The following is a 12,142-nucleotide window of genomic DNA, read 5'->3' on the forward strand; positions in this document are numbered from 1 at the left end:
AGTACTTTGGAAATAAAAATATAACAACTATGCATTCTCTCCATAGAAATGTTATATTTACACCACATTTGCTGCTTTTCCTATATATGGGCTATACTTTGTTTCCATCTCACAATTTTTTGTTGAAAACTGAACATTTTAATGTGGTAACACTGGAAATCAAATTCCTGCCTGCTCCTCAGGGATTCCTGTCATAATTTAATGACTTTTTAAAACTAATTCTGCAAAGTCTGTATTCTCTACAGCATGTATGGTCAGCTAACAACTGAACAGAGATTTCCTTGGAACCAGTCAGTTTCCCAGTCTTTGCTGAAGGACTCTGTGTGAGTTTTGGGGCACACCTCTAACACTTAACCAAGCTGTTGACAACTCTACCTTGGTCTTCACTTCTGGCTTGATGTCTGCGGAAGGTGAGAGTTTAGGGCCTCTGAAGGTCTTTTCTGAGCATCTACACAATCCTGTGTATATACGTGTCCTTCTAGATTCCCATGAATATTTTTGAGCTTCTCAAAGCTGCTATACATCTTGACATCTGTAGACATCTCCCTCTCTAGTTTTTCCTTTTAGGCTTTTTGGTTAAGTCTACTTTTTGCCCCAAATGTTATTTATAATTCAGGCAGTCACGCAGTCACAACAATGTTTATTTGTCTTTAGTTTCCTCCTCCTGCTCCTCCCTAGTCCATGGAGAAGGTTTATCCATTAGGCAAGCTTCAAGTCAGGTCTAATATAGACAACCTCTTAAGTACAGTATTCTAGGATCCATCAGACAAATTATAATTATTTGGAAATTAGGCTTTGAAAGAGATCCACCTCCCTTCTGTCCTTTGGTGCTTGACAAGCTGCAGTACGATAATGGGCTGTGATTTTTACCAGGCTGTTTCAGAGCTGAGAGTAGAGGATGGGACTAAGGCAAGTTAAAATTATTTTTACCAAGAGTCAGACATTTTTTTGCTCCATTGGTTTCTGCAAGGGTTTTAGCCTTTGGTTAACTATCAGATTTCTGAAAAAGTTGATTATGAAAACTTTTGCCAGCTTTTTCACTGATTTTATGCAGGAGCAAATTTTTGAAGGTCCTTATTCTAATAATTTCACTGCGCTCTTGCTCCTGACTTGACGTTTGAACTGCAGTAGGTATACTATATAAACAATACATTACTGAGAATCTCATCCTATTACAGAGGAATGAGATAGTTGAGAAGGCTATAAAGGAACCTAGGAGTAATTTTTCTGCCTTTATGCAATATATAATCCAGTTTCAAGGATAAGACACATGCCAAAAAAGATAAAAGGCAGTATTAGTGCCTGGTACCTTTAGAACACAAATACTGATTTAATCAATAACAAAGTAAGCCCTAATTGAGTAATACATGCAAGCTAATTTCAGAAGGGATTCAGCAAGGTGGGGGAAAAAAAATCACAAAAATAGGAGTCTCTTGAATCTTGACAGAATTCTTGGACAGTGGTGAGAAGAGAGAAGAACATGCCAAAATGGAAGGATTGTTCAAAGTCTTAGGGGTTTTAAATATTCTTAATATAAGCCTTTATATACTCTGGATGCAAATTCTTTGTCAGATACATGGGTGCCAAAATTTATGTTGGTGCTCAGAGATAAATGACAAGAATCATATTTTGATGATTCACTGCCAGGAATTATGGAAAATAAACTTACAAACACAGGGGTTTTAATGAAAGACCTTGAATGCTAACACAAGGAGTCAAGACTTGATTCTAGAAGGTGGCGCACTACGGTCACGGCCCTCAAGCCAAACTTGGCTGGCTGGCTGTTTTCTCACAAGTGACGTCTAGTGGGACACAGCAAGGGCGGTTTGTCCACTGTCATCTGTGGCTGCTTTAGTGCTAAAATAAGTCAGTTGAGCAGTTGCAACAAAGCCCATATAGCCCACAGAACCTGAAATACTTACTACTTGACCCTGATAGTGGCTATAACTGCTTGCACACACTAAGGCTGCAGCCTCAGCCCTGGATAACAAAAGAAATTAAGAATACAGGAAACACTTCAGACTACTTTTAAAAATCTACATATAATGTCAGCAGCACTTCTTAGACTGAGGGAAATTTTGCAGGACTTATGACTGGTTGAAGGCAAGGGAGAAAAGGTCAAAAATGTAAGAATTTGAATTTCTATGATTGGTTAAAAGATGGTAGTGATAAGGGAAACTGCATGTTTGGAGTAAAGTTAGGTGAAAGTACAGTATAGTGAATTTGTCTTTTAATATGTGAAGTTTTATGTATTAGTCAAACTCCTAGTTAGGATACTAAAAGTAGTTGGAGATATAATACTTCAACTTGGGAGTGATGACAGGTTTGGAAAGGGGGATTTAAAAATTTCTTTGCATAGTCGGAAGTCACAAAAAGTAGAAGCGACCTCCTAGGATGACTACAGAGAAAGAATAACTGAGTGGGGGGCGAGATATTAGCCTACACTCACATACCAAGCAGAAGACAGGAAGAAGTCAAGTCAGTAGAGACAGTATAGGAGTGGCCAGAGGGAAAGGGTGAGACTCAGGAAAGCACAGCGCAAGTCAGCACAAGCCAAGTCAAGTCAGTACACAGTACAAGCCAAGCTGTAAAAGTTGTTTTAAGAAGGAAGGCACAAGAATGAAGAAAAATCTATAAAGGAAAGAGGGAAAAGATAAAAGCTCAACTGGAATGGTGAGGTGTCAAAGATGCCAAACAGTACCAAGGCAGGGGATAGTTAATTTTTCAGATGAATCTGAAAGTCAATGACTTATAACTTTCATACTAGAAATCCTGCAGAGAAGCAGACTTCTCATCTATTTATGAAGAGATACTCCACCTTTTGATTGACTCAATTTTCACTACAAGATAATAACTGTATATATTAGAGAGCTAAAGGATGAGCATAATCTCCATTAAGAAGAACCTCCCCCAAAGGGGATTACAGAAATGACTGAGAATAAGAGAGAAAGGTAAGGTCATTAAAAATTCTTATGCAAAGAAGGCTGACAAACAGGGAAGGGTGCTGCAGCAGAGCACGAGATGCCAACAGACAGGCCTTGAAGGGTGGAGCGGGGGCCACTGCTCTAACCCCTGCTGTGCTCTTTCACATGTCTTGTCCAACCAATCTCTCTTAACTAAATCTATCATCTTATTTTATTATACCTGTTTGCATGAGTAAGACCTAACCAGAGATCCCTGAGTGAAAAAACTCACTATTTACATCTTTGCTCATGTCCATGCTGCCTCTGCTGCTGCCAAGTCACTCAGTCGTGTCTGACTCTGTGCGACCCCATAGACGGCAGCCCACCAGGCTCCCCTGTCCCTGGGATTCTCCAGGCAAAAACACTGGAGTGGGTTGCCATTTCCGTCTCCAATGCATGAAAGTGAAAAGTGAAAGTGAAGTCGCTCAGTCGTGTCCGACTCTTAGCGACCCCATGGACTGCAGCCCACCAGGCTCCTCCGTCCACGGGATAGTCGATAATATTCACTGAATCACTATGCTAATATGTATTTCTTTTTGCAAGATGCTGGGAAAACTTAATCAGCATTGAGGAATTCAACTCACTGGCTTATAGATCACACAGAGGAAGTTAAGGAAAAGTTCTCAGGTACTTTATGACATCCATCTAAACCAACTACACTGTTCATAAAATGTATTAGCCATGACGTGGATAGCTTTTGAGTTGCAAATAAAAATAGAGAAACAAAAGAGAAAACTAGAAGAGAATGAATAAAAGGGTTGAAGGTGCTGTGTGTCATGAAACGACTCGAGTCTGAGTTGGTGACTACACTTAAAAAGGGAAAAACAGTGTATGTGTATGAACTCCCAACAAAGGTATAAAAGGAGGTGGAAGGAGAAATAGAGGTGTGATTCTCCATGTTGGCCACTAGGTGGCGGCATTGACCCAGGACGGTTCAGTTCTGGGAGGAAGGAGCCTGAAGTAAGTAAAGCAACTGCTCGGCAATTTGCAGGAAAGGAAGGATCAGAAAGGGACGTTCTATTTGTTTATGTTAATAAAAACTTTGAAAGCAAACATTCTGAGACACTAGGAAAATTTATCAACAAGTTATAGAAGATTTACTATAAAATGATTATAAAAAAAATAACTGAAGTTGTCCACTCACCTTTACTACGTTGTCCCCTGATTGTCCATTATTTCGTAAACAATCTAGACATATAGCAATTTGTGGGTCACTTCTGTGATAGTCTTTATCATCTTGGTTTTCATCACCTTCTTCATCTGCTTTAGGTTTGTCAGCTTTTGACATATCATCTGTATAATTTAAACAAACCCAAGTTAGATATAACTCAAAGTTGATTTTATAGTTAAGCAACAATACACCAACCATGAGAACAAAGATCAAATTTAAAAAACATTTCTTAACAGTTCTTGATGAAGAATAACCGAAAATTTTAGTACCTTTAAAATGTTCCAAGCAACTCAATAATGGAAATATTTTTAAAAAACCATTAAGTGACTCATTAGCATAGCTTACAAATTCTGGACTCAACGGGATATCCAAATGAAAGATTTAGGACTAACTATATTTGGTCACAAAATGACTGCCATTAGTGATTAGACCACTTAGAAATTGACAGGATATAAAATTACTTCCACCCTCAAGAAGAAAATGGCAACCCACTCCAGTAATCCTGCCTGTAAATTCCATGGACAGAGGAGCCTGGCGGGCTATAGTCCAGGGGGTCACGGAGAGTCAGACACAACTTAGTCACTAAACAACACAACAATATATATTTGATAAATTAATACTTTTGAACATACATTGTTTAAAGAAATGTATGAAATGTTTTTTTTTAACTACATCGTTTAAACAGTTCAGTCAACGTATGTAATTAGAATTTCAAGTTTGTATAAACATAATAAAGTGTTTTTGATCAAAGAAAAAAATGCTTCCAAATTCTACATTTATTCAAAGTTTAAAACTAAGTAAACTAAATATTTAGTAAAACTGAAATATTTAAGTTCAGAATTAATTAGCTAGTGAAACAGCGAGTAGAATGAATCAGCTTTGTTAACATGCATGCAACTAACATAGTAAAACACCATCAAAGAAACCTGAGAACATTTCACATTATAATCAGATGTATTTAACCTATGAAATGCCAGCAGGCTACATATAATGCACATATATTTAATGATTCGTTTGTTTATTGAGAGCCTTTAATTCTGTTAGATGAAGCCTGAGGGAACAACACTGAAACTATGAGGTCATCCTCACTCTTACAGTGTCAGGGTATAGAAGGTGGTACAGGCAAGTAAAGGAAACAGACGGAGAAGCTGATAGACTCTGATGTAAGAGGTAAGACGGGCCAAGTGGGCACACATAACAGAGGGGGTAAGAAACCCAAATTCTGTGGTGAAGCGAAGATTCAGGGGCGATTTCCAGATAAAATGTAAGCTGAAACTTGAAAGAGCGAGCCAGTCAAGCATTACAGTATAGAAAAGCCCAGGAAAAAAACAGACCAGTTAGATTAAAAAAGAGAGATGAGTTAGCTTCTCTGTATCGACTGTGGAAAAGCATCCCAGATGTGCTGCACAGGGGAGGTGGGTGTTCTCTCCTGCCTTTTTATATGGAAATTACCTAGAAAGGAGCTGCCTTCTATGGACCAAGCTCCAGCTCCAAGAAAAGGTCCAAATCCTCTACCCAATTTAAGACCAAATATGATAAAACTATTTTTAAAAGACAGAAATATGGGGGAAAGGAGAGAAACACAACTCAGGCTGTGGTCCTTCACTAGTCCCTCTGTGAGCCGCAGAGTCATGGACTAACCTGACCACACAGCTTCTGATGACAAGCCCTGGCTCCTACTGTCTTGAAAACGTAGTTAAAAACTGGAGCATTCAGTCAATTTTACCTTTATGTTTTCCTATGGCACTACTGTATAAATTGCAGTTTACATCTGGGTAAAATAAGCCTTTAATTAAGTCTTTTTTTGCCAGGCTTGGCTTCTTTGCCCATTTCAGTGTTTTAATTATAGATTAAAAATAATCCCTTGCTACCTTATTCCATTCAAAATAATTCTCAAACTTTCCCTGCTTTAGGAAACCAGTCCTGCACAGTTCAGATGAACTCAAAAAAACCCACCTCTGATCCCCATTTTTCATATGAAGAGAGAAAGCCATTTCAAATATACGTATGTAACTGACAATCCTATGAATCTTATGGGAAAACCAAAGCTGGAAAACTGAGCTCTATAGAAGAATGAGCCTACAAAAACACATGCAATCCTTGAAACATTTCAGTGGTATTCAGGCCATCCTGAAACAAATCTCATAATAAATGACAAAACGAAAGGACACTTCTTCCTTATAATTTCATATATGTTGTACTTTTTTTCCTTTTATGTGAATTATATACGTACTAAAAGCCTTTTCTTCTCTACCCAGTAATGTCTGCCAGTTTCCTTAATTATTAAAAATTACTCACTGCTGAATCTCCTGGGACCTAAAAGGCAAATCTGAACACTTAACATATGTGAGGGGGAAAGTTCCCAGAAACACCTAGAAATATTTTTCAAATCTCAGAATATATAAATTTGTATTATTGGAACTTTACCTATGAAAAGCTCATTCCAGATTATCAGAGCATAGCAAGATCCTCTGATCTATATGGCTTTCAGCTACATTCAAGTCCCTTCTCCTATTAAATATACAAAATAAAATAAAGACAACCATAACCCCCTCACTGTTCAGCTGCAGGCTGTGGCTATTTCTTCAGCTTCCTGTAGCTCTTTAGCTAATTCTGCTATAATCAGTGGTCACTTTTCTGTCTTATCTCCTTTTTCTTTTCCCAGTTTCCTCTATTTCCAATTACCTTCAATTGGACTGACCCAGATTTTACATGCATTTACACAAAATCTCATGATTCTATATTAAAAGTTCATAATCACAGAAAAGTTCATAATATAAAGGGGTACACAATATTATTGTACAGGAGAAATTTGAACTTGGAGAGAGAGATGAGTTCACCACAGCTACAAAAAGCTAAGAAATTCCAACAGATAGAAGTAAAAAAAAAAGTCACCTTGTCCATTTTCTTGAGGCTTATTTTTCTTCCAAAATTCAGACTCACGCTCAAGTTCTTCTAATTTAAAAGAAAAAAAGTATAAAAATAATAGAAACAATCACAAAATCGTTAACAAAAATGGTGATTTTACAAAACAAAAAATCTGCAAGAATTCGAAGAGTAACTTACGTTCTCGTAGTCCAGGAACCAACTTAAATATAATTTCCTCTAGTGTGTTATCCAACCTTCCAAAGAGGAAAAAAGAGAATATACTAACAATAAAGACATTAAAATCCAGTATGTAAATGTTTAAGATTTGCATCTCACGTATATTACAACATATAGAACATATGGTTTCAGCACAAGCACCATACCCAACGACTCTGTAGGTGGGACACATTTATTTCCAGCCTGTCCCAGTAGCAGACAGATTACAAAAATGGTCCCGTCTCCCGTTCTCTCTATAATCTACCCACCCTGAACAGGACTGTGATTAAGGGAGGGGGTCTTTTCCTCCACCCTGAGAATATGGGCCAGCCTTGAAACATACTCAGGCTAAAGAATGTGGCGCAAGTGACACCGCTGAGCTCTGAGCCCAAGCCTGAGGCATTTCATGTGTTTTGGCGCACTTTCTTGGAACCCTGCCACCATACGAACAAGTCTGGAGGATGCGACACCACGTCCTACAGAGCCAAGCTGCCCTGGTAAGGCCATCTCAGACCAGCCCATGGGCAGCCCAACCCAACAGGACAGAACCCAGCCAGGATCAGCAGAGCAGTGACCCACCAGCCTCTAACTGCAGTCACCTAAGTGAGCCCAGCCAAGACCAGCAGGCCCACCTGGATCTGCAAACCACACAGAACCGCGAGGAATCAAAACCGCTTTTAGTGTTGTTTTCAGCATGAAATTTAGGCGTGGTCTGTTATACCCCAATAGCTGATCCAGCCACTTTCAAAATCTCTACGACAACTCTGGTAGAGAAAGAAAATCCCCATTCTGAGAAAGTGAGACCATTTTCCCTAATAAAAAACCTAATACTGGGGACTTCCCTTGTGGTCCAGGGGTTAGGACTCCCCCCTTCCACTGCAGGGGTGCACGTTCAATCCCTGGTTGGGGAAGTAAGATCCCGCATGCCAAACATCAGCGTGGCCAGAATAAAAGCCCACTATCTTGCCATTGCTTCTGTCTCCTTTCCCTCCTGGATCTGAGCAACTCCTCCTTTCCGTGGCTTCACTTCTCATCTCGCCCTCCTGCTCCTACAGCATCCTTCCCTCTCATCTCCTTCCTTCTGCTCAACTGCAGTACTCTTCTCTGACAATAAACATGGACACTTTTCTCACATCTAAACCACTGCACCCCCAATCCTGGCTTAACCTATCGTCTTCTCAAGCCGTTGCTGCTGCTGCTAAGTCGCTTCAGTTGTGTCTGACTTTGTGCGACCCCATAGACGGCAGCCCACCAGGCTCCACCGTCCCTGGGATTCTCCAGGCAAGAACACTGGCGTGGGTTGCCATTTCCTTCTCCAATGCATGAAAGTGAAAAGGGAAAGTGAAGCTGCTCAGCTGTGTCCAACTCTTAGTGACCCTAAGGACTACAGCCCACCAGGCTCCTCCGTCCATGGGATTTTCCAGACAAGAGTACTGGAGTGGGGTGCCATTGCCTTCTCAAGGCGTTAGCAGATTCTCAACCTCTTCTTCCAACTGGAAAACTTTGAAAGCATAACCAGCATTATTTCTGTTGTATATTTTTTGCTTCTCTTACTTGACAGACCTTCCCAAATCATCAATAACTTCCATTATTGAATAGATTTTAAAAGAAATTTTAGAGTTAAAATTTAAAAAATTTTAATTACTTTTAAAGCCATTTTTCTCCTCATGCTCTGCAGCAGTTTGTCAATGCTGCCTGGTGATGCCTCTTTGAAAATTTCCTTTCTCGATTTTTCTTTTCTCCTATTGACTTTCTTTGTTCCCTAGATATTTTTCTTTTTCCAACTACTTCTACCTCCGAGGATTCTCCTTTGCTCTGCTCTCTGATCTCTTCTACATACTTCCTTTCCTGAGGATCTCATCCACTTTTGTGACTTCAAAACTAACATACAGGCAGATCACACACACACATACACAGACACACACACACGCACGCACGCACACACACTCTATCTCTCTCTCTCTGTGAAGCTCAAGTTCCATATTTCCAACAGATGCCGAATATCTCAAGCTCCTCCTTTCTGTTCATCTATGTCAAGATTATGTCTTCTCCTTCAACAAAATATCTCTGAAAACCTGCCTTACTTTCTTAAAGTTAAATGCAGAAATGATACCGTATCACTCCCAAATAGGCTCAAAATGCAAGCATTATCTTCACCTGGCTGTCTCTCTTGCTTCACATGTTTCCTCATCCAGCCCCCTTCTCGGTATTTCTCCCACCCAGTCTTTTCACACTTCCCATCCTTCTGTTCCCTCAGTTAGCACCCTACTTAGAGGACAGCCCAGAGACATTCTCTTTATCCTTGACATGTTCATAACGAATTTTCCTTAGGCACTAATCTGATCATTACTTGCCTGCGCAAGAACTAATTTCTTCCCAACACCCGGCTTAAGGTGTTCTTATAACTTGAGTCCAACCTACAAATTGCAGGTGGTGCTGCTGTCTGGTCACTCTTCTCTAGCCAGCTGGCCTGGTCAGTCATCCCTAGGGATGCCTGGCCTTTTCCAACCTGTTTTTCTGCCTCACGCTCTTCATCCTGGCTCAAATACTCTTTTCCCAGTCCTACTCTCCAGCCGAACCAATGTCACCTTATTCTTCAGGACACACATACTAACTCATTCAGTTTTCCCAGTCTATTTAACAGCTGCAGTATTTAAAAGAAGTATTATTTCTCTAAATATTTGTTCTATCAACAAAATACATATATTAACACAAAAGTAACAAATCAAACTTCCCCCAACCTTAAATGCTATATTAAAATATCACATTCTCTTGCCCCACCCTTTCTATTCCTGATTCCTACAACCCCAGGTACAACCACTTTCAAATCCAAGCTGTTTCTATTAGTATTTACTTTCATATTTCTATATATATTATAGATAGATAGAGAAAAAACAAAGCCATTCCTATTTTGCTGTGTAGATTTCTCTCACCTCCTTCTGTGGGAGATAAGGCTTTAGCTCTCTTGACATCATCCCGCCATGCCCCTGTCCTCCCAACGTGCACTCTGTCCTAACTCTCCTCTTCCTGATAGTCTTACTGCCATTTTTTGTGTTTAACAGTGAACGTTTACACGATTATGACTATATACATATTCACAGTGTACTCTGATTAAAGACATCCCCTCGTTCAGCTTTTTTCTTTCCCTGGAGTGTAGTAACTATTTACTTTTCTTCAATTTCTACATTCCCATTCGCCAATTCTCTAACATAATTTCTTCTTACTATGTACAAACAGGGGCTTCCCTGATAGCTCAGCTGGTAAAGAATCTGCCTGCAATGCAGGAGCCCCTGGTTCGATTCCTGGGTCACGAAGATACTCTGGAGAAGGGATAGGCTCAGTTCAATCACTCAGTTGTGTCCGACTCTTTGCAACCCCATGGACTGCAGCACGCCAGGCCTCCCTGTCCTCCTCCATCACTGGAGTTTACGCAAACTCATGTCCATTGAGTCTGTGATGCCATCCAACCGTCTCATCCTCTGTCATCCCCTTTTCCTCCTGCCTTTAATCTTTCCCAGCATCAGGGTCTTTTCAAATGAGCCAGCTCTTCACAGCAGGTGGCCAAAGTATTGGAGTTTCAACTTCAACATCAGTCCTTCCAATGAACATTCAGGACTGATTTCCTTTAGGATGGACTGGTTGAATCTTACCCACTTCAGTATTCCTGGACTTCCCCTGTGGCTCAGCGGGTAAAGAATCATCCTGTAATGCGGGAGGACCTGGGTTCGATCCCTGGGTTGGAAAGATTCTCTGGAGAAAGGAATGGCTACCCACTCCAGTATCCTGGCCTGGAGAGTTCCACGGGCTGTATAGTCCATGGAGTCTCAAAGAGTCAGACAGGACTGAGTGACTTTCACTCACTCACTCATGTACAAACAGATCAGGAATCAACCAGTTTCATTTCTGTCCCTGTAATATGCATCATCCCTCGCCAATTTCATGTGCTCTCTGCCCTGCTCATCCGGTTTAGAATTTACTTCTCAGTCAGTCATCATTAAAGCCACACCTTGCATGTACCTTTGATTCCCTTGTCCCCACCTCACCTGCTCAAACTATTTGGTACAACTACAACACTAGTTAAACCCAACTGTTAACTTGTGCTGGTAGCCATTGGGCTGGAAAAAAAAAACACAACCACACCCCTTCAAATTCATAACTACAACGCAGATGTGCCTTTACGATTTCCAGGACTCACACTACACTTCCCCAGTTCACATATTCTCTTACTTTCCTGCACAACACATTTTTCCCTCTCCAACATTTTCTGCTCAGTGAGACACGAATGTCTACAGAATCTGAGCACCGACCGTATCGACCTGCGGCAACTGCACGCATGTGCACGCTGCCCTCCCACCTGCTGCTGCAGAGGGTCTGCTGATGCTCCCACATGAAGCCAGTCTCTTCAGCTGTTACACCCCACACCCTTGGCCCTCCCAAGAGCACTGCTTCAGCAATGCCCCCTCTCCCCCACTCCCCTATTGTGGTCGCTTTGCTCTTTCTTGGATCACTCCTTTCAAACATGTCAGCACTGCTCCCACACCACAAAATGAAAGCCTTCTTGACTGTGCTTCTTTGAGCAGTGACCACCCCATATCTTTGCCCCCATTAGTGGCAAAACTTGAAAAAAAGCTGTTGATGCTCGCTGTTTCTAACTCTTGCGCCTCCCCTTCTCTCTTGAAACAGTCCAGTCAGGTTTCGCCTCACAGTTCCGCTGAAAGTGCTTCTGTCAAGGCTGCTGACCTCCAGTTGTTAAATCCAACTGCCAACTCTCGGTCTTCACCTTACAACATCACAGTCCAGCACTCCCGCATCTTTGCTTGGCTTCCGGGCCACACACTCTGGAAGCTTCCCTCTCCTATACTGACTGTGCCTTTTCAGTATCCTTTGCTGGTTACGCCCCCTCTTCCTGATCTGTCAACTTCAG

At 41.0% G+C, this 12,142-nt stretch overlaps 1 protein-coding gene across 5 annotated transcripts in view; it reads right to left on the bottom strand.

Annotated features, from left to right (window-relative positions):
• The window catches only part of PCGF5 (polycomb group ring finger 5), a 115,040-nt gene that overhangs the window by 21,700 nt on the left and 81,198 nt on the right, over positions 1–12,142 (bottom strand). For all 5 annotated transcript variants that reach the window (XM_018041378.1, XM_018041379.1, XM_018041381.1 and 2 more), the window contains exons 4-6: positions 7,201–7,256; positions 7,030–7,089; positions 4,108–4,256 (exon numbers count right to left, since the gene is read on the bottom strand). In XM_018041378.1, the coding sequence (XP_017896867.1) occupies positions 4,108–4,256; positions 7,030–7,089; positions 7,201–7,256 (265 nt within the window). The remainder of the gene's footprint in view (positions 1–4,107; positions 4,257–7,029; positions 7,090–7,200; positions 7,257–12,142) is intronic.

Source organism: Capra hircus, chromosome 26 (genome assembly GCF_001704415.2).
Source record: "Capra hircus breed San Clemente chromosome 26, ASM170441v1, whole genome shotgun sequence".
Taxonomy (NCBI): domain Eukaryota; kingdom Metazoa; phylum Chordata; class Mammalia; order Artiodactyla; family Bovidae; genus Capra; species Capra hircus.